At 46.5% G+C, this 20,205-nt stretch overlaps 5 protein-coding genes across 9 annotated transcripts; 3 read left to right on the top strand and 2 right to left on the bottom strand.

The window, feature by feature from the left end:
• Positions 1 to 3,279: 3,279 nt before the first annotated feature.
• Positions 3,280 to 11,993, bottom strand: LOC9632874 (branched-chain-amino-acid aminotransferase-like protein 2). Of its 3 annotated transcripts, XM_024672489.1 has the most exons (20): positions 11,824 to 11,993; positions 11,649 to 11,747; positions 11,519 to 11,587; positions 11,368 to 11,457; positions 11,169 to 11,306; positions 10,998 to 11,056; positions 10,828 to 10,933; positions 10,591 to 10,764; positions 10,434 to 10,534; positions 10,331 to 10,385; positions 10,196 to 10,282; positions 10,081 to 10,132; positions 9,944 to 10,029; positions 9,829 to 9,882; positions 9,691 to 9,774; positions 9,564 to 9,635; positions 9,425 to 9,505; positions 9,325 to 9,360; positions 9,211 to 9,263; positions 3,303 to 3,389 (listed from the first exon to the last, which is right to left on the bottom strand). In XM_024672489.1, exons 1-20 carry the CDS (start codon positions 11,926 to 11,928, stop codon positions 3,329 to 3,331), a joined length of 1,662 nt encoding a protein of 553 aa, XP_024528257.1. In that variant the 5' UTR covers positions 11,929 to 11,993; the 3' UTR covers positions 3,303 to 3,328. The 3 variants fall into 3 exon arrangements, with proteins under 3 accessions (XP_024528258.1, XP_024528257.1, XP_002967648.2); XM_024672490.1 differs by lacking the exons at positions 9,211 to 9,263; positions 9,325 to 9,360; positions 9,425 to 9,505; positions 9,564 to 9,635 and adding exons at positions 3,495 to 3,530; positions 3,595 to 3,675; positions 3,734 to 3,805 and having other exon boundaries at positions 3,280 to 3,434; XM_002967602.2 differs by lacking the exon at positions 3,303 to 3,389 and having other exon boundaries at positions 9,008 to 9,263.
• Positions 4,743 to 5,651, top strand: LOC112345537 (succinate--CoA ligase [ADP-forming] subunit alpha, mitochondrial). The gene is made up of 5 exons (XM_024672494.1): positions 4,743 to 4,938; positions 5,015 to 5,138; positions 5,198 to 5,259; positions 5,324 to 5,405; positions 5,455 to 5,651. Exons 1-5 carry the CDS (start codon positions 4,786 to 4,788, stop codon positions 5,589 to 5,591), a joined length of 558 nt encoding a protein of 185 aa, XP_024528262.1. The 5' UTR covers positions 4,743 to 4,785; the 3' UTR covers positions 5,592 to 5,651.
• Positions 11,994 to 12,010: 17 nt separating the features above from the next.
• LOC9630940 (BRCA1-associated protein) lies at positions 12,011 to 14,014 on the bottom strand. 3 transcript variants are annotated; one of them, XM_024672491.1, is made up of 12 exons: positions 13,843 to 14,014; positions 13,672 to 13,799; positions 13,508 to 13,604; positions 13,335 to 13,449; positions 13,210 to 13,286; positions 13,051 to 13,154; positions 12,750 to 12,990; positions 12,634 to 12,687; positions 12,441 to 12,584; positions 12,319 to 12,383; positions 12,210 to 12,264; positions 12,011 to 12,142 (listed from the first exon to the last, which is right to left on the bottom strand). In XM_024672491.1, the coding sequence occupies exons 1-12, from the start codon at positions 13,993 to 13,995 to the stop codon at positions 12,113 to 12,115; spliced, it is 1,263 nt and encodes a 420-aa protein (XP_024528259.1). In that variant the 5' UTR covers positions 13,996 to 14,014; the 3' UTR covers positions 12,011 to 12,112. The 3 variants fall into 3 exon arrangements, with proteins under 3 accessions (XP_024528259.1, XP_002967647.1, XP_024528261.1); XM_002967601.2 differs by having other exon boundaries at positions 13,672 to 13,787; XM_024672493.1 differs by lacking the exon at positions 13,843 to 14,014 and having other exon boundaries at positions 13,508 to 13,621; positions 13,672 to 13,767.
• A 37-nt stretch (positions 14,015 to 14,051) lies between these two features.
• On the top strand, positions 14,052 to 16,457 carry LOC112345627 (putative pentatricopeptide repeat-containing protein At1g77010, mitochondrial). The gene has a single exon (XM_024672783.1). It carries the CDS (start codon positions 14,052 to 14,054, stop codon positions 16,455 to 16,457), a length of 2,406 nt encoding a protein of 801 aa, XP_024528551.1.
• A 39-nt stretch (positions 16,458 to 16,496) lies between these two features.
• On the top strand, positions 16,497 to 18,241 carry LOC9632873 (allene oxide synthase). The gene is made up of 2 exons (XM_002967864.2): positions 16,497 to 16,591; positions 16,658 to 18,241. The coding sequence occupies exon 2, from the start codon at positions 16,686 to 16,688 to the stop codon at positions 18,177 to 18,179; it is 1,494 nt and encodes a 497-aa protein (XP_002967910.2). The 5' UTR covers positions 16,497 to 16,591; positions 16,658 to 16,685; the 3' UTR covers positions 18,180 to 18,241.
• Positions 18,242 to 20,205: the final 1,964 nt, after the last annotated feature.

The raw sequence follows: 20,205 nt of genomic DNA, 5'->3' as shown, positions 1-20,205 counted from the left end.
TGGTCATGGACTCTCAGTGAAGAGATTGGCTTGGGCACACCGCCAAGCGGGGGATGCTCCGGAGTCATGATGCACAGTTAGATTGCTTAGTGTGGCTCAGCATATCTAACTTGAACACTTTGGTGCGAGTAACACTGAGGACGTGGTGAATGAGATGGGGACACCCAGTCTTAGTTGCTATGGATCCTTGGCCAGAAGGGCTGGCTTGGGTGCACCGCCAAATGTGGGGGATGCCCCCAGGGTCATGGTCAACAAGTTAAAGGTCTAGAAGACCTAGTACCTATTGGCAAACTTGTTAAGGTGTCAAGATTAAATCACTAGGTGATCGTACGGCTAAACAAGGACGAGGTCCTTGTGAGGCTAAGGAACAAAGTTCCTAGTTCAAAACGTTGATTTGAACTATTGATAATGGTGTGGCTTGGTCAAGATGACCAAGTGGGAAGGACACCTAAGGGAAATGAACTATGACGATACAATGGTATTGTGAGTTCAAGAAAGTAGTCTCTAGAAAGGACCTATGGGAGGGTCACAATGTTGGGCCGTGGAAGGGGCCCATTGCAGAAGTTGCTAAAGAGACCTACTAGGGGTGAGCACCCTCTAGACTTGGTGAAGTGGAGCTTTGCCATGGAACTAAAAGAATACCTCAAGGAGGGAGGTATGTTGCTTGATGCAACAATCAATGAATAGGAGCAAAAGACTAGTGGCCAAGTTTGGGCCATGGAATTTAATGGGAGGAATCCAAATGGCAAGGTTAGCCAAGGAACACTAATGTGTTTGATGTTAATGGATTGCGGGAAAGGAAGTGGACTTCTAAGGATAGATTCCCAAGTGCTCCAATTTGGCAAAGTAAAAGTTCCATGTGAGGAGCAACAAAGTAACCAAAGGATAGGGCTGTGGACAGCTCTGGCACAAATGATGATAATTGGAACATAGTGCCAAGGGTGGCACAAAACAGAAAAGAAGATGATGGTGCCCTCAAGTAAAAAACTTCCTAGGATAGGGAAGTGGACTTGCACAATATGTGCAATGCAAGGTGTCGGAGACACCTAGGAAATTGACTTCAAGAAGTCAAAAGTAAATGTTCCAAAGTGCAAAGGTTATGTCGATGGAAACTGAGACTACTTGAGAAGTAGCAGGATTGAGATATAGACGATATCTTTAACAGGTTTAGCGAGAACTAAACCAATAAAAGGAGAGAACCACTACAAGTGGTCTAATCAGTCTCTAAGTTGGAGAGACTATCCTCCTTAGAGGATGGGCAAGGCATGGCAAGCCTTCAATATCAAACCATTGACGAATATTGGTGAGGGGCCAAGGATGGAAATGGTAATACAAGTTGATATTACTTTATAAAATAGTTTATCGTTCGATGAGGACATCGAACTTCGTCTATGGGTGGTGGATTTGTGAGACACAAAATCCCTAGGCCCCAAAGTGGAGCCAGAAAGGGTGCCACATGGTAGTGGCTGAAGCAAAAGCCAAATGAGCGTAACACGTTTGGACTAAAAGCTCTGACTTAGAAGGTCGAGAGCGGGAGTGGAACTCCCAACAAAGTGCTCGACAAGCGAGCATGAGGCAACCAATAAGCAAGGCTCCAAAAAGGGACCCAAAAAGGACCAACACATGACACGTGGAAGTGTCTGAGATGGATCCGAGATAGACCCAAGACAGAGTCCAAAATGGAGTCCGAGATGGAGTCCGAGATGGAGTCCGAGATGGACCCGAGATGGAGTCTAAGATGGAGTCCGAAATGGAGTCTGAGATGGACCCGGGATGGAGTCCGAGATGGACCCGAGATGGAGTCCGAGATGAAACCCGAGATGGAGTCCGAGATGGAACCAAGACCGAGATTGAGACTGAGATCGAGACCGAGTCTGAGTCCGAGTCCGAAACCGGGATTGAGACCGAGTTCGAGTTCGAGTTTGAATACTAATACAAGCAGTTGGGTGAATGCCCAAAGCGATCGTCCCTTGGGCAGGGGAGGGGGGGGGGGCGGCTGTAGGGGGTTCCAAAAGTATAGTAGGGAGAGTGTGGGGGTTGGAGCCCAGTGGAGTCAGTTTGGCCAGAAAAGGCTAGTTTGGCCCAGGAAAGGCTAGTTTGGCCCAGGAAAGGCTAGTTTGGCCTAGGAAGGCCATACCTAGTGTTGGGTGATGAACTGACCATTGGGAAGTCCAAGACTAAAGTGAATACGGACCAACAAGCGGGGTAGCTTGGTGCAGTGTTCAAGAGCCGACTCTAGTTTCTTTGGGAGATCGACTGGCCGATGCTCCCAGTCCAAGTGTGGGTGGCACTACCTACTTGGATACCTGGCGTGGCTCAACAAAACCTCGCTCTAAGCCCATGGCTAGAGCACCCAAAGGCAGAAGGCGGGGAGAGTACCCATGAGGCCCGCGTAGGGCCACAGTATTCCGAAATGTTGTCCCAAAGGCCCAGATTGTGGAAAGGAAGAGGAGTAATCCTCTAGTGTAGTGACTAAGGATACAGTCAAGTGGTGAGGAAGTCCCAGAGGACCGTGGGACTTAGTGGTCGGGCCTGTGGGCCTCGATCCAGTGGCAGTGTTGGCAAACATGGCTATGGCGAACATGGCTAGGTTTTAATGTTCTTACAATCAATAAATACACTGATTTAGATCAATAGTGAATGCTCTCCATAAAGATTGGACAGAAGTAACCATTCTCAATGATATATGGGAGAGGATTTCTTGAATCATGTTATTTGTCTTCTTCATGCAATTTTGGGCATGGATTTGCTTGGACATCTCCCAGATCATGCTTGCTCTCGTCCTATCAAACTTTTACTTGAATAGCATGCAAAAGTTTTTGCCTTCTTTGATTTGAACCCCATACCAGACCTTGTCTCCCGTGCATCTTCTAGAGTTGCAAAGGTCCTCGAGTTGCCTCATCATGTAGCATTTTGTCCCGCCAATCACCACCAAGAGCTGAGCATTCCTCTCATCATCATCGTCGCGATCTCTTCTCTCTTGGATGCAGTAGAGCTCCAGCACAGTGGAGGTAGTCTGGTGTCAATAGCTTGGACATCGGTCGTGGCCAGAAGTTATAGAAATCTTGATGCTAAGTGATATCTAACTCATCAATCTCCTTGCTGCTCAGACTTTTCTTTGGGATGGCTATTACTTCCTACTTGTCCCTCCTCCTCTTGCTGCCACTTTGTGTTCTTTCCCTTCTTGATCACGTTACTGTTACCTTTAGCCTTCTCTCCAATCTTTTCACCAATTAAACCCACAGTTTAAGCTTAAATTAACAAACCAAAGCCACTGACCTTTTCAAAGTCACCGAGAGAAAAGAAATACATGGTACTTGGCTATCTCTCACTTGCAAGGGATGGGCTCACCTTCTTTGTCTGTGAGAGCTTTATAAGCGGCTTGGATCCTCGCGACGTGAGCTTCCAATTCGTCGGCCATCGATCTCTATGACCTAGATCATCAGGAGTTTTGCAAATTCACACATGAAAGGATATGGAAAGCTAGTAAATACCAGTGTGAGCTCTCCCATTGTTCCCGTTGTCCACACCTATAGCGTTGGAAGAACACAACTCTTAAGTCAATCTAGATGATGACGGGTTTACTAAAGCTACCTCGTCTGCTGTGTGAAACTCTGTCAATGAAATCCTTCTCTCGATCATTGCGATTTTTTCTTGTTTCACGAGCTCAATAACCTGGACAAGGAGAGTCAAGGAGTTAGTGAGATGAGAAGCTCAGTTGGAAAGTTGTTACGGTTTCTCGTGTGATTCCTGGTAAGCAGTAATCCGCCGAGGGCGTCAAAACACGTCCCTTTTTCACCATGAACTGTCAAACAGAAGAAACGATAAGAATCTAGAATCGCAAATCGTTTTCCCAGCTTAACTTTTTAACTTATGTTGCGTCCCTTTGTTGTAAACAGTGCCTAGATTCGAAGATTCACCATAACAATCTCATCAACAACATACTTGCGAAGGTCTGTTTTTCTGTGATGTCCTTACTTACGTTTGGAGAGTTTCTACGGGTTGAAGCAGTGTGCCTCTCCGGGTGGGATCGTCGAATTTTTGGAAAGGTAACGAGCTCCGGGGGTCGTCGTTGCTGCTGCAGCTGTTGTGGGCGGCGAGCATTGCGCTCCAGAGCACTAGATCTTGATCTGGGCTCGTGTCAAATTGGAGAAGAAAGCAACCACCATTCACTACACTCACTCAAATCACTCCTCCACTACTGCTGGCTGGGGAGATCTTTGCTTCTTCTTCTTCTTCTTCTTTTTTTTCTCCTTTTTTTTCTTTCTTCCAAGAAGGACAAACTTGCAATTAAAACCATGGCCTTCACAGTGTCCAAAGAGGCCACAGAGCTTTGTTGGCTGCCTGGCCCTTGAGCTGGGGCTGGGGCTGGGGATGCTCTTGCTCTACTGCTATTCTACTACTCCTGAGCTCTCTGGCCTCTTTGTTGGCGCTGGACTGTGAGGAAATCTCTGTGAGCGAGAGATTTTTAAAGGCTGTAAAGAGATTTTACAAATCTTCTCTAGACCACCACAAGCTTTGAATGGTCGATCATGAAATGCGTAGCAAGGACCACCCACACACAGGGGGCTGTAAAGCAAAATGTTTTGTATGGTGCTATGATTGACTTAAAGCTCTAAGTTTTATTCTCTAGGACTTCTAAGTTTCTTCTCTAGAGCTTGGAGTGCTCTAGATATAACTTTGAAAGTTTATCTTTTCTAAGTTCTGAGTATACTTTCTTTTGACAGGTTAAGGTGAAGTCTGCCATGAAATCCCAGAGCATGACAGGTTAAGGTGAAGTCTGCCATGAAATCCCAGAGCAAGACGCGCTTGATCGGACCAAACTGCCCTGGGATCATCAAGCCTGGAGAGTGTAAGATCGGAATCATGCCGGGATACATCCACAAGCCGGGTCGCATTGGCATTGTTTCTCGGTCCGGTACACTGACTTACGAAGCGGTACTGAAACATTTTCTCGTTTTATCAGAGTTAGCTTATGTGACATCCTTTGCTTTTCTCTTTTCTTCTTTTGCAGGTTTTTCAAACGACTGCTGTTGGTCTGGGCCAGTCGACCTGCGTTGGGATCGGAGGCGATCCATTCAACGGAACGAATTTCGTGGACTGTTTGGAGCGTTTTGTCCAGGACTCACAAACGGAAGGTATTACGCTCTCTTATTTACGCTGCGAGTGTCGGTTCAAGTCCTTTCCGCTTTGCCAGGCATTATTTTGATTGGAGAGATCGGTGGAACCGCGGAAGAGGATGCTGCGCAATTTATCAAGGTGAAACTCGATCTCTTAATTTGTATAACGCCTTGGACATAACTTGAGGAGGAAACTCTTGCAGGAGAGTGGGACGGAAAAGCCTGTAGTGTCCTTCATTGCAGGATTGACAGCCCCGCCTGGGCGTCGAATGGGTCACGCTGGAGGTAAGCTTGAAATCTCAAGCATAAAAGATAAATGGTGTGTTCCTTGCAGCTATAATCTCGGGAGGCAAAGGCACGGCCCAGGACAAAATCAAAACACTGAAAGCTGCGGGAGTCACGGTTGTAGAATCACCAGCCAAGATTGGTGAAGCGATGCACCAGGAATTTAAGAAGCGAAACATGCTTTGACAATGTCGATCGATCGAGAGAGAGAGAGACGAGAAATAACACACTATTTTTTGTTCTCCATTTTGATAGTCATTAAATACACTGTTTTAGATCAATGGTGGACGCTTTCCACACGGATTGGAGAGAAGTAACCATTCCCCGTGATATGGGACAGGATCTCTTGGATTGTGTTGTTTGTCTTCTTCACGCAGTTTTGGGCATGGATTTCCTTGGACATCTCCCGGATCATTCTCGCTCTCATCCCATCAAACTTGTACTTGAATAGCGTGCAAAAGTTTCCACCTTCTTTGATTTGAACCCCATACCAGACCTTTTCTTCCCTGCATCTTTTAGAGTTACACAGGTCCTCAAGTCGCCTCATCATGTGGCATTTCGTCCCGCCAATTACCACCAAGAGCTGGGCGTTCCTCTTGTCATGATCGTTGCAATCTCTTCTCTCCTGGATGCAGTAGAGCTCCTGGGTGAGGAGCCTGTAAAGCTCTTGAGCTCCAGCGCAGTGGAGGTAGTCCGGTGTCAGTAGCTTGGACGTTGGTCGCGGCCAGAAGTCATGGAAATCTTGATGCCAAGTGATATCTAACCCATCAATGTTACATGCTACCTGATTTTTCTTTGGGATCCCAAGGCGCTTTCTCTTTGGGGCCCTGGCCGCTTGTCCTTCCTCCTCTCGCTGCCTCTTCGTGTTCTTTACCTTCTTGATCGCGTCGCTGTTACCTTTGGCGCTCTCCATCGCTGCCACGCTATGAGCTTTGGCCTTCTTGTCCAGCTGATAATCCTTTTCGTCAAACCTAAAGGGTCTATTTAGATAAAGCAAGAAAAGGCAATTCACGGAACCCATGGTTTAAGCCTTTTCAAGAAATTATGTGATGGCAAAACTCACCAAGAACCAGTGTGAGCTCTCCCATTGTTCCCGTTGTCCACACCTATAGCATTGGAAGAATGTTCCATCTAGATGATACGTCATCTGCTGTGTGAAACTCTGTTAATGAAGATGTTATGGTCAGCAGTAATCTGGCGAGGGTGTCAAAACACGTCCCTTTTTCACCATGAACTGTCAAACAGGAGAAATGATGTAAATCTAGATTCACAAATCGGTTTGCCATCTTAAATATTTTTGTAGCATTTTTCTGTGCGATCTCTTTGTCCTTCCTTGCCTTGGTCTTTCTTTGCCACTTTGGCAGCCCTTGAGTCTGCTATGCTGAAAGACAAATCATTGAAAAGGACATCACAGAGAAAACAGCTTTGCTTAAGTTTCTGAAGTATCTTGTTTATGAGATTGTTATGGTGAATCTTCAAATCTATTCATTGTTTATAACAAGGGACACAATATAAGTTAAAAAACCAAAAATTACACAAATGTGATTATGGGTATCAAAAGTTAATTGTATATAATTTTTTTTTTAGATATTCTTTTTTTACTGTCACAATGGCAAAAGATCAATATTGTTTAACCCTTTATTAGTTTCTGAACCATTCAGCAACTAAAAATATCTTTTGTCATTCACACTATTTTTTATTCTCCATTTTGATACATTCTGTTATGTTAGTTTCAATTATAGGATTGTTGTGTTCTTATAATCAATGGTAAACACTCTTGGAATACTTAATTACTATATCAACCAACCCAACTTTGGACATTACATTCTTAAGTGACACCCTTTCAACTTGCTTTAATCCCAATGGATCCCTTGCTAGAGTTCATATTGATACTAACATTGGGTAGGCAAGAATAACTTCTATAAAAATTACAAATTTTCTCTTTAAAAAATTTATCATTTTTTCAATTAATTATAAAACGGTATTATATAAAATAATAATATAATATATTCTCATTAAAATAAATAAATTTTTAATTATCCATGAATTTTTTTTATAAAGTTCAAAGTAATCACTTTTTTGAGAAGGTTGCCAATTATACTCAATTTGTTTACCAATTGTTTATTTGCCTGGAACACCTGATCATACCAAATTGATTAGTGCCTTCCACAGCAAACCAGATTTCATTGACATTATAAAGGTATTATAATTACCAGACCATTTACAAAGGTGCCATGCACAGAAAGCTCATTATCAATTATCCATTACTGACAGACAGAGTTTCAAGTTTGAGCTCCTATACAAAGATATCTAAAATGAGCTCTAGCAAAATCTATACACTTGACAATCTTACCTTTGTAACTGTTCGACTTAGCCAGGAAGAACAGAATAAATGGGAAAATAGAGGTGAGATTAGGTGAGTTTTTTTTCCATATTTTAATCTAGCTTTAATCTAGGGACCCTTTCCTTACAATGGATTGGCATTCACTAGCTTTCACTTTTGACGTAAGAAACTTCATATTTTCTTTTCATTTGGGCATGCAAGAGGATCACATCATTTTAGAATAGAAGATAGGGGAACTCCAAAGAATCAAACTTGTAACCTCTGGCAACTAAAGCAAGAATCATAGCACTAGACTAAATGTCTATTTTGACCAAAAGGATCAATTAGCTACACTAGCTAATTAGAAACAATTATAACTTTTAATTAATGACAAAGCAGGAAACTACTTACATTGCTCAAAGGAGCCATTTGTTATAGCATGGTCCTTTTAGTTGAAGGTAAGATTAAAAAGCAAAACACAGAAAGATAGAGATGAGGAAATTTCATACTCTCCATTTTGATACATTGAAAGGTTTGTATTACAAAGGTTCTAATGTTCTTACAATCAATAAATACACTAATTTAGATCAATAGTGATTGCTCTTCAGAAGGATTGGAGAGAAGTAACCATTCCCAGTGATATATAGGAGAGGGTCTCTTGAATCATGTTATTTGTCTTCCTCATGCAATTTTGGGCATGGATCTCCTTGGACATCTCCCAGATCGTGCTCACTCTCGTCTTATCAAACTTGTACTTGAATAGAATGCAAAAGTTTTTGCCTTCTTTGACTTGAACCCTATATCAGACCTTGTCTCCCGTGCATCTTCTAGAGCTGCAAAAGTCCTTGAGTTACCTTATCATGTGGCATTTTGTCTTGCCAATCACCACCAAGAGCTGGGCGTTCCTCTCATCATGATCGTAGCAATTTATTCTTTCCTGGATGCAGTAGAGCTCTTGGGTGAGCCTGTAAAGCTCTTGAGCTCTAGCGCAGTGGAGGTAGTCCCGTATCAATAGCTTGGATGTCGGTCGCGGCCAGAAGTTATAGAAATCTTGATGCTAAGTGATATCTAACTCATCAATTTTACATGCTACCTTGCTGCTCAGACTTTTCTTTGGGATGGCCATTACTTCCTGCTTGTCCCTCCTCCTCTCACTGCCTCTTCGTGTTCTTTCCCTTCTTGATCACGTTACTGTTACCTTTAGCCTTCTTGGGCACGCTCTCCATCGCTGCCAATCTTTTCAGTCGAGGCTTAAAAGGTCTATTTATATGGAACAAGAAAAGGCAATTAAACCCACAGTTTAAGCTTAGATTAACAAACCAAAGCCACTGAGGAAGTGGCCTTTTCAGACGGTGAGAAGCGAGACTAAAGTCACCGAGAAGGTGGCTTGAGAAAAGAAATACATGGTACTTGGCTATCTCTCACTTGCAAGGGATGGGCTCGCCTTCTTTGTCTGTGAGAGCTTTATAAGCGGCTTGGATCCTCGAGGTAATGCGACGTGAGCTTCCAATTTGTCGGCCATCGATCTCTATGACCTGGATCATCAGGAGTTTTGCAAATTCACACATGAAAGGATATGGAAAGCTAGCAAAATACCGGTGTGATCTCTCCCATTGTTCCTGTTGTCCACACCTATAGCGTTGGAAGAACACAACTCTTAAGTCCATCTAGATGATGACGGGTTTACTAAAGCTACCTCGTCTGCTGTGTGAAACTCTGTCAATGAAATCCTTCTCTCGATCATTGCGATTTTTTCTTGTTTCACGAGCTCAATAACCTGGACAAGGAGAGTCAACGAGTTAATGAGATGGGAAGCTCAGTTGGAAAGTTGTTACGGTTTCTCGTGTGATTCCTGGTAAGCAGTAATCCACCGAGGGCGTCAAAACACGTCCCTTTTTCACCATGAACTGTCAAACAGAAACGATAAGAATCTAGAATCGCAAATCGTTTTCCCAGCTTAACTATGTTTGTAGCATTTGTTTCAGACACAAAGCCGTCGCAGTCGAGCATTATAGCATCGTCCACACCAGCAGTGTTTCCCTCCACCTATGAAAAACGCTATGCGTGAATCTTCGAAAAGGACATCACAGAGAAACAGACCTTCGCAAGTATGTTGTTGATGAGATTGTTATGGTGAATCTTCGAATCTAGGCACTGTTTACAACAAGGGACGCAACAGAAGTTAAAAAAACCAAAACCCGACGACCTTACTTACGTTTGGAGAGTTTCTACGGGTTGAAGCAGTGATTAATCGAATGCCTCCACTATTGTCATACACCGGTGGCTTCCATTCAGCGACAACTGGAAGAATCTCCTGTCAATTAAGTATTTGTATGTCGAGAAAATTCGTACCTAGAAGTGTGCAGCCATACAAGTTGAATGCAGGACTCATTCCAGACGTAACCTATACAAAAGCACTGCGTACGTGTTTACAGCCTCCTAATATTTCAAAAGCAAGAAAAAAAACCTTCATTCCTCTTGTCAGTGTGAGACGAACGTGAGCGTTGTCAAACATCCCGTTTATAATCAATGTCGAAAACAAGGCTCGTTTCACCTGCAAACTCACGCGTTAGTAATCCGAGTCTCGAACAAGGTTTCTTACAAAGTCACGGCTCGGAAGGTTTGTGAATGCCATCGCCTTGGCCGAATCAAACAACCTGTTCAAGCATGGATGTCAAATTCGAAAGAAAAAGAAATTCTCTAACCTGTCTAAATGCTCCCCCAGCTTGAAAACCTTCCCTTTGTAAATGCGGAGCCCTTCCCAGACACCGTCTCCACCTTGCACGATAGAATCAAACACAGAAACCTGATAGGACGAGAATCTAAACAAAAGAAGCTCCAGGTTAGAAAAGAGGTTTGTACCTTAGCGTCATCTCGGGGAACTATCTCGTCTCCGACCCAGGCAAAGATATTCTTGTTGGACGGCACCGGCAATGGTGGAGCCTCGGGTGCCTGTGGCTGCAAAGCATGCCGCTTAAGCATCTTATAAATTGGTCGGCATTCCTCCAAGAGTGTATATAAAGCCTTTGGGAAAGGCTGCAAAAGAACGAAGAAATATCCAGTATACTTAGACAGGATCTCTCAAAGGTAAATACAGACCTTTCGTGGATGGAGCGGCAATGGCGAGAATTCCGTAGACCTGTGAACAGAGCTATACCACCACTTTGCCCACATCCCATCCTCTGGTTTGGGACCAGCATTCCACCTAAAAGTTTCACAGTTTGAGTCAACCAAAAGAAAAAACTAGAGAAAAGAAAGATCCAAGTTACTTGAGCATGGCATGTTGGAAGTCCATGCCAAGTGCCGCGCACAAAGCTCGTAGAACGCCCTGTAGATAGAAAAGCAAAAGAGAGCACCAATAGTAATCTGTGAGAAGCGTGGAAGATAGAAAAGAAAAAGAGAGCACCAATGATAATCTGTGAGAAACGTGGAAGTCATACCTCGGGATCCTTTTGAAGGTCTGACGCGTCAATCACGGGTGGACTTTCTCCAATGCTTTGGAGGTCACTGTACATACTGAGAAGCGACGACCATTGGAGATCCTTGAGAGTCGCGGGAACAACATCATCGAAAGAAGGCTGTACACAAACACGAAGCGTGAGACACCGACCTCAAACATTCATTGTACGAGGAACTTACGAGAATCGCCAGCGGATCTCTGATAAGAATGACATGCTTCCCCTTGAGAATGTCATCTGTGAGACAAGGTGTCCGGAATTTGGCCATTTGCTGCAAGAAACTCGAGCGAATTGGATCGGTGGATGCTCACAAGGAGTGAGCTTTCTCGTACCTTGCAGAAGCGATACTTCATCTTGCATGGACCGAAGATCGCCTCCACGACTTTGCTCCCATCCGACTCCTACTCACACCAAACTTCGAAATAAGGGGCTCCAAGAAGAAAGAAGAGGCGAACTTCTCACCATTTCCGTCAAGAGCTCGTCCCGATATGGCCTCTCCGCGCCGCTGACGCGCAGGTAATGCGCATAGAGCGGCTCATCCAGCACCTCGGTATCGTCTCGCTGGCATCACAGCGATGATAAATATCGCGAAATTACTCACGGGAGCAAAGCAAGCTCAAGAAATCTAGATCTCCACCTGCGCGAAGGAGTACATGAGGCTTGTACTCAGCGATCTCGGCCCCGTCCATAGCTGGATCACCTCCACGGGCTTGGCATTCATCTCGCCCCCATTTCCTTCCATCGCCGCGAATGTATTGCCTTAGCCTAGAAAAAAAGAAATACCAAAAACTTTGTCGTCATGCCCGGGACAACCAAAGTAAAAGTTTTTGTAGATAAACTTAGTCTAGGTCATGTTTAAAGATAATAGCACGAATCTACTATTATCTTAATCCTTGGAACGTTTATACATTGATTAACAAAGCATGCTACTCCAATTGCTTTATCAGGCTTTGCATCTGCAGGAACAAGAGTTGATTAACGCGATTTTTTTTTTTTTACCACATTTTCACAAGAGCTACCGACCTGTTCCTCAAGCTCTGCAATTCTTTGATCCTTAAGTTTCAATGTTGCCGATCCCCTGCGAGGGTGTCCCTGGATTATAGCTTGCTGGAACATGGAAATAAAAACTCACCTTTCCTCCAAGTCATGGCACTTGTTCTCCCATTTCTTTTGGTTATCAGCGAGGCACTGGTTCAGCTGTAGCACACGGCGAGTGTTAAGATCAAGGCGGAGTGTGGTATGACAAAACGTAACCTGAGTAAGGAAGTTCTTCTCCTTTTCCGCTTTATCCAGCCTCAGCTGGAGCTTGTGCAGCCGAGCCGACGCTTGCCTCTCAATCGCGGAGGCTATTTCATATTCTTGCTCCTCCACAATCTGGACGAGTCGTCCCTCATAGTACTGGAAGAAAAAATGCGCTAGCTTTTTAAGATTCTGCGAGAACACTTACTTTGCTCTGGCTTTCCAACTGTTTGGCCTGGAGGATTTCGTATTCCTTCTTTAGCTGCAAGTCAACCGGTTGCGTTTTCACATGACGAGCAAAACACGAAACGAAACATGACGTACACTGTCGAGCTTGGTGTCGCACGAACGTTCAAACGCGTCAGAACCACCGCTACACTCACAGCCGCTGCATTCATCGCTCGAGGGAGCCATTAGCTCCATCAAGTTTCCATCTGTTTTAGACAGGATAAAGCGGTGTACGTAGTTGTCCCCCACGTAGTCCCACACTCTCTGGCTCTCGAGCTCTAGCGAACAGCAGTGCCTGGTCTCCTTCCAGTGCCTTATAGCGTGGCCTTCCTTGTACCTAGTGAAAGGAAGAACGAAAAAAAAGAGAGTCATTGGTTTGAAGCGTATGATCGAATACCTTCCGCAGCCTACGAAACCGCATATCACACAGACCCAAAGGTTCTCACTCGTGGGACAAACGGAGCACGTCGTATTCTCCGATTGAAGACTGTACCAGCAGACCTGCCAAGAACTTAGCGGTGTATAAGCACACAGTGAAAACGAGTAGCATACGAACTAAGCAAGAGGAGTTTCGCGGATCAAAAGAGTCAACTTTTCTCGCAGGAACGCCGCTTATGTGCTCGTCAAGCCGCTCTGCAAGCAAAACAGTGTCAAATTCTTTCTAGTTTTTGAAACACTCACGGAGACAAAATGTGCAAGTCGGGATTTCTGTCAATCCAGGAGGAGCTTCGCATGCGTCTTGTAAGGAATTCGTGAAGTAGACATCCGTTGTGTATAGTACGTGGCAAATGGCATTCTATCAAACAAGGAGGAAAGGTCAGCAAGCGTGAACTCAAGCAAACTACATGTATCACCTTCAATGGAAGAAGATCCACATCGAAAGAATGGTAGAACGCATCAGCGGAGCTTTGAGAGTCGAATTGGAGCACCATAGTCTGGCTTGTATCATTCCTGGAAGATTGGAAACACTAAACTTCACAAAGGTAAACGCAAAGAAGGCATTCATTTTCCCTCAAACCTGATGCATTGGAGTTTTTCGATCTTGTCCGAGAAAGAGCTCGCAATCTGGAAGAATTCAGCGGGCTCGATCGCGCTGGGGACGCCAAGGACGCACAGATTCTCGCTGCGCTCGTCCTGCCACACGAACTAGGGGGATTTTTAAGCCAGGGAACACAAGATAGGAGCGTACCGGCAGGCTGCCAAAGGAAATGCCAGGTCTCTCGAAAACATCGCGAAAGAGATGCACAGCGCCTCGAAAGATTGCTACGCGCTGCTCGATCTCCTCCTCGCCATCGCAGCGCGGCTTCTCCTCTCCCTCCAGGAAAACCCTGAGAGTAAACATTTTGTCCCAAATACTTTGACCTAATCGAAGTATTTCTTGGGCATTTTGATTGATTGATGATCAGTAGAGGGCAGTGGCTGGAGACGATTTCTCGATGCACAAGCTACTCTGAGGCGAAGATCATCGACCGGAGTCTCCGATCGCCAGCTGCGGCAGCCAACGACGTCTTCTTGCAGGAAAAGCTTGTGGAAATGTACGTCAATTGTGGCGGCATCGATGCCGCGCGAGAGATTTTCGACACGATTCACTCGAGGTGTTCGATCTTTACGTGGGATTTCATGATCAACGCCTACACTCAATCAGGCCACACCGATCATGCCAAGGCACTTTTTGACAAACATCCTGAGCCGGATCTCGTGCTGTGGACGAGGATGATCACGGCATTTGCCAAAAGGAGGGATTTGGATCAAGCGAAAGTAATGTTTGATGGCGTGCCACTCCGAGATCTCGTTTGCTGGAACTCCGCGCTCGCTGCTTTTGCTCAAAACACTCCCCTTGATGGGTTTATGCTTCTTTTCAACGAGATGCCGGAAAGGGATTTGCTGTCTTGGACTACAGCACTTACCGCCATCGCGCGTGCCGGGGACTTACAGCTCGCAAGAGAGTTTTTCCTAGAAATGCCGCAGCGGAACTGGTTGTCTTACAACATTTTTCTTGGCGTGTGTGTATGTTCTGCCTCTCTTGAATGTGCTAAAGACGCGTTTTATGCTATGCCAGAGAGGGATTTGTTCTCTTGGATGTCAATCTTAACAGCATATGCTCAAGCCCGGCATGTCGAAGGTGCAAAGAAGATTTTTAATATGGTGCCGGAGCACAACCTCGTTTTGTACACGGTTATGATCACAATGCTGTTTCAAGTAGATCTGTTTGAGGACGCTCAAACGTTGCTTGAAAATGTGTCTCACGTAGATCTAAAACTGGCATCTGCTGTTTTAGTAGCATATGCCCAATCAGGGCATATTTTAGAGGCAAAACAAATGCTGGAGAGCATGCCGGCATTAGACTTGGATTCTTCGGCTGTCATGGTTGAAATGTTAATAGAATCAGGAAATGTTGTCGAAGCAGAGCGTATGTTCTATGGGATGCCCGAGTGGAATCTTCTCTCGTGGACATCACTTGTGTCTGGATATGCCAAAGCTCGGTACATTGCAAAGGCCATGCACGCATTCGAGAGCATGCCGGAGAGAACTATCACGGTCTGGAATGCTTTCTTAAACGGAATTTCGAGTCATTTTCTTGTGACAGAAATCAACAGAATTCTTTTGCGTATGCCTGAATGGGATCTAGTCACGTACTCTCTGATGCTCACTGCATATGCCCAAGCTGGTGATTTCAGAGAAGCCCGAGTTTTGTTTGATAGCATGCCTCAAAGGAATCTTTGCTCATGTAACGCAATGCTTTCGGCTTGTGTAGAAGCAGGGAATCTCGAATACGCTCAAACCATTCTCAACAACATGCCCGTGTGTGATCTGGTGTCATGGAACACACTCTTAGGAGTATACAACCAGTTGGGGCATATTAACGATGCAACGAAGTTGTTTGATTCTATTCCAGAGTTAGATCTCATCACTTGTAATACCATGATATCAGCTTTTACAAGGCACAGGTTTACGCAAAGAGCTCGACAGATTTACGAGGAGATGCCATCGAAGAATCTCCTAACTTGGAACTCTATGCTTTCTCTGTATGCCCAAGATGGGCATGTGGAGGATGCCAAACAAACGTTTGATAATATGCCTGAGAGGGATCTCGTCTCGTGGACATCGTTGTTAGCGGCGCAAAAATCCCAGTCTCTTTCAGCCATGGCCAACACTTTCTACAAAGGAATGCCAGAGCACGACGTCGTCTCACGGACCGTAATGCTTGCGGCGTTTGCCCAGAAAGGAGATTTCAGGCGATCCAAGAAGATGTTTGACACGAGCCCAGATCAAGATCTAGTGCTCTGGAGCGCAATGCTCGCCGCCCACAACAGCTGCAGCAGCAACGACGACCCCCGAAGCTCGTTACCTTTCCAAACATTCGACGCCATGAAGGCAGCGGCTCTGAAACCAGACCCCGCTTGTTTCGTGTCGGTCCTGATCGCTTGCAGCCACCACGGCAAGCCCGCCGAGGGGAGGCATCACTTCGTCTCGATGAGAGCCGACTTTGGCCTGGGAGCGTCGAAGCAGCACTACTCCTGCATGGTGGACGCGCTCGCCCGGTCCGGCTACCTCGATTCCTGCCAAGAGCTCGTGGAAACCATGCCTTTCGCGGCCGACGTTGTGGACTGGACGTACTTGCTGGGTGCTTGGGTGAGCTACGGAGACGCGCAAAGAGGACGAGCGGCGGCGGCACGGCTGCTGGATCTGGATCCTGGAAAATCGGCAGCACTCTTGTTAGTACAAAACTTGCGACAAAACAAGAAGTTAACTCCTCACTGTAAGATTGTCTGTTCGCTTCCCGAGGAAACAGTGGCTTGTTAAACAATTGCGAGGAGGTAAACTTGAAGTTGGCCACTACTGTGCCATAAGAGCTACAGGCTAAAGTCAAGAAAGACGACTATATATTAAATCACTCCACTACCTTGATTTCGCCCCAAAAAATATCGCCTCCACAGGTAAGCGCTTAATCTCTTTAGATCTCTCGATCCACTTCGGTTGACAAGCGAAAAAATGCATTGCAGCAACCTCTGCTCGGTCTCCCCGCTACCAATGTCGATGTCTAAGCCAGCAGCAGCAGCGCCATCAGATCCATCGAAGCCAAGCAAGCCACTGAAAGAAGTACCTGGAAGCTATGGCTTGCCGGTCCTGGGAGCCGTCAAGGACCGCCTCGACTTCTACTGGTTCCAGGGAGACACCGAGTTCTTCCGCATCCGGATGGAGCAGCACAAGAGCACCGTCTTCCGCGTGAACTACTCCCCGGGGCCTCCTGGCTACCCGGACTCCCGCGGGATCATCCTGCTCGACCAGAAGAGCTTCTCGGTCCTCCTGGACAACTCCAAGGTGGACAAGTCGGACACCCTGCTCGGCCCCTACATCCCCAACCTGGCCTTCACCGGCGGCTACCGGGTCCTCCCATACCTGGACACCTCCGAGGCCAAGCACACCGCCTACAAGGACCTCATCTTCGAGCTCCTCCACGTAAACTCCTCGCGGATCATCCCGGAGTATAACAAAGTCTTCGCCGAGACCGCCGGATCCTGGGAGGAGCGCATCGCCAAGTCGGGCAAAGCGGAGGTGTTCGCCTCGTCGGACGCGATGATCACCAGGTTCTTGCTGCGCACCATCGTCCACAAAGATCCCGCGGAGCCGGGGCCGGCGAGCCTGGGACCGAAGTTCCGGGACACATACCAGCTATGGACGGGGGTAAACTTCGCCGGGATCGCTCACACACCGCTTCCACACTTCTTGGAGGAGCTGCTGTTCCACACCTTCCGGCTGCCACCGTTTCTCGTGAAGAAGCAGTACAAGGCGCTCGCGAATTTCTACCGGACGCACGCCACCGAGGCGCTGGATCTCGCGGAGAAGAAGTATGGGCTGGATCGCGAGGAGACTGTCCACCAGCTCATCCTCATCCTGGGGATCAATGCGCGCCTCGGCCTGCACAAGATGATCCCGGCGCTCATCTACTACCTGGGCTTGCTGGGCGAGGATTTCCAGGCCAAGATCGCTGCGGAGGTGCGATCGGCTGTGCACAAGAACCGCGCCCAGGGAGAAGAGGGCGTGAATATCACCACCCAGGCGCTCCTGGAGATGCCGCTGCTGCGATCCACCGTGCTCGAGACCCTGCGGCTCACGCCCTCGATCTTCTACATGTATGGCCGCGCGCGCGAGGACATGGTGATCGAGTCCCACGACGCCGCGTTCCAGATCAAGAAGGGCGAGCTCCTGGGCGGGCACCAGTACTTCGTGATGCGCGATCCAGAGGTCTTCGAGGAGCCGCACAAGTTCGTGGCCGATAGGTTCCTGGGGGAGCGCGGCAAGGCGGTGTTGCCGTACCTCGTCTGGTCCAACGGGCGGGAGACCGAATCGCCGGCCTCCAGCAACAAGCAGTGCCCCGCCAAGGATGTCGCGGAGCTCATCACGATGCAGTTCGTGGCGGAGATGTTCCTCAGGTACGATTCGTTCGAGATCACCAAGGATTCGTTCATCAACACCACCGAGCTCAATGTGCACCTCAAGTCGCTCAAGAAACGAAGCGTGTAACAGAGGAATATGCTTGTTTTTTGGTTTAATATAAACTTTGCCCTAAACCGTTTAAAATTGTATCTACAAGATGAGATCGCGGCCTTGATGGTGTGTTGGCAGCAATGTGGAGAACCAACCAAAAGAACATGGTAATGGAATCAAATATACAGTGGAAGAGGAGATCACATCATTGCCAGGGAGAGAGACTGAGGCTTGGCTGGGTATAAAAGGCTATAATTTTATTGAAGTGCTTGACATGTGATTGTAAACATTTTATATTGAGTATAAGTCTTTTATATCAATTTCCAGATGAAATAAAAGTTTTGCCACCACCATAAACACCCCTCCAAATCCATCATCTCCATTAGAACCTTCATTGATAGCATCCTCACCATCATCCATACCTTTTCCATTGCCTTGGCTAAAGGACCTTCACTCTCTCACCCATGCAAGGTCCTTTAAAGCACTTGGTGTTTTTGAAGGCACCTTCCTTCTGAAGTACCTCCTTCTAGCCAAGTTCCATATGTTGAAGCACAAATGCTAATCTACCTTTATCACTTGCCGCATCACCTTGCCAGCATCTAATTCGCCATTGCGTCCATTGGAATCTGACAGTATGCATTCCTGGAAGATCTTGGTTGGCTAGAAAACTTTGGTGCTGACGATTTTTCTTGACTGATTGATTCTATCGCAGCGTCTGCACTGAGGCTCGTCCATCACTCTCGCCCACAGCCATCTACGCCTGAGGCACAGTCCGGAACAGATGCAAACCATACTAAATTATGTCATTTTTCTTATCAGTCTTCTCACTACAGGTCGGCGAAACAGTTCTTTTGGAAGGCGACGGTGATATATTGAGGGCTAGTGAAAGTAAGCCTCGTTTCTCAGCAGCGCGTCTTGCACCTGTCAAAACTCCTCCTCGCCAACCAGCCCAATCTACTCAAGAACATTATTTTTTAATTATTGTAGATTCATGCCTGGCAAAGATTGATTGAGATCGATTCTTCTGTCTCTAGCAATGAAATCACGTCGTGCAAAGCATCCTTTTTAGGCTGCTCGCCAAACCTCGGTGTCAAGGAGATATCAAGATGGACTGTGGAGATCCGCATCAAGTAATGACGTCCCATTGATAAAAGGATGAGCATAGCATGGTAAGATTTTTGTGCGCAAACACGCGCCACATGTTTGGGTCCCATGGATACCAGCCACAAGGCCAATGGGCGGCTCTCAGCCGTCGGATGCTGCGATCGGACGTTGGAAAATGCGCCAAGTCTGCATGGGCTCGATTGCGGTTGCGATGCCTTTGGGTCCATCCACGTGGGCTGATGGTGGAGCTGAACTCCCAGGTATTTGTACTTCATGACCTTTATCATCGGGAAAGGTGGTGAGTTGATCCAAAGACTAAGTCTTTTCCAAGTTCACCTCGTCGGCATACAGTAGAAGGAGGTAGAGTGTCCGAGCCTTAAATGCGTGCCTGCGTCACGTCCACTACTCCTGCGGAAGGAGGATGAAACCATTCAGTGCTTTTGGACAAGAGCCTGATACCTAAGGGAAAAAAACAAATCATTGTAAAGGAAAAACGAAACATAAGGAAAGGTGCTTCCAGCTCAAACATCGTCTCTCCTTAGTAGATGCACTACAGCCACGGCAAGTCGATCTCGAGCTGTCGATCTTTTCTTCAGCCGAGTTTGCGGACGAAGAAATGGAGGGGTGTGAGCCGGACGTAGCCCAGGGTTGAGCTTCTGGAGTCTCAAAGTGAGCACTTGGCTCGTTTCTCGTTTTGAAGACACAGCCTTCGAGCTTCTGATCCCTAAAGTATACAAAGAGGAATTATACCTGTTAACAACATTTACTAATAAAAATAGTTGTTTTTATCATTTATATCATCATTACGGCTATTGGATAAACCCAAGCCCGCATCGTCACCGTTTCAACCAACGGCTGCGATGGCACCACGGGAATGAGGATGGCATGTAAGAGAAGGGGGTGCTGGATTGTGCATTTGTCATGCTCCCAGCCCTGAAGCATCAGCAGCCAAAATCCT

The sequence above is a fragment of the Selaginella moellendorffii genome, unplaced genomic scaffold (genome assembly GCF_000143415.4).
Source record: "Selaginella moellendorffii unplaced genomic scaffold, v1.0 SELMOscaffold_9, whole genome shotgun sequence".
Classification (NCBI taxonomy): Eukaryota; Viridiplantae; Streptophyta; class Lycopodiopsida; order Selaginellales; family Selaginellaceae; genus Selaginella; species Selaginella moellendorffii.
Note: the sequence above shows the minus strand (reverse complement) of the source record. Positions and strands in the feature narration are given on the sequence as shown.

Bases quoted from the DNA above. Each gene is read 5' to 3' on its own strand.
- LOC9630940 (XM_024672491.1), bottom strand. From the start codon at position 13,995: ATGTTTACTCTCAGGGTTTTCCTGGAGGGAGAGGAGAAGCCGCGCTGC. The intron at 12,688-12,749 runs GTACGTCATGTT...GTTGACTTGCAG, and splicing joins GCGACACCAAGCTCGACAGT to CTAAAGAAGGAATACGAAAT. The intron at 12,384-12,440 runs GTTACGTTTTGT...CGTGTGCTACAG, and splicing joins AGAAGAACTTCCTTACTCAG to CTGAACCAGTGCCTCGCTGA.
- LOC9632873 (XM_002967864.2), top strand. From the start codon at position 16,686: ATGTCGATGTCTAAGCCAGCAGCAGCAGCGCCATCAGATCCATCGAAG.
- LOC112345537 (XM_024672494.1), top strand. From the start codon at position 4,786: ATGAAATCCCAGAGCAAGACGCGCTTGATCGGACCAAACTGCCCTGGG. The intron at 4,939-5,014 runs GTACTGAAACAT...CTTCTTTTGCAG, and splicing joins GTACACTGACTTACGAAGCG to GTTTTTCAAACGACTGCTGT. The intron at 5,260-5,323 runs GTGAAACTCGAT...AAACTCTTGCAG, and splicing joins ATGCTGCGCAATTTATCAAG to GAGAGTGGGACGGAAAAGCC.
- LOC9632874 (XM_024672489.1), bottom strand. From the start codon at position 11,928: ATGGAAGGAAATGGGGGCGAGATGAATGCCAAGCCCGTGGAGGTGATC. The intron at 10,535-10,590 runs GTACAAACCTCT...TCGTCCTATCAG, and splicing joins TTCCCCGAGATGACGCTAAG to GTTTCTGTGTTTGATTCTAT. The intron at 10,283-10,330 runs GTAAGAAACCTT...GTGAGTTTGCAG, and splicing joins ACCTTCCGAGCCGTGACTTT to GTGAAACGAGCCTTGTTTTC.
- LOC112345627 (XM_024672783.1), top strand. From the start codon at position 14,052: ATGATCAGTAGAGGGCAGTGGCTGGAGACGATTTCTCGATGCACAAGC.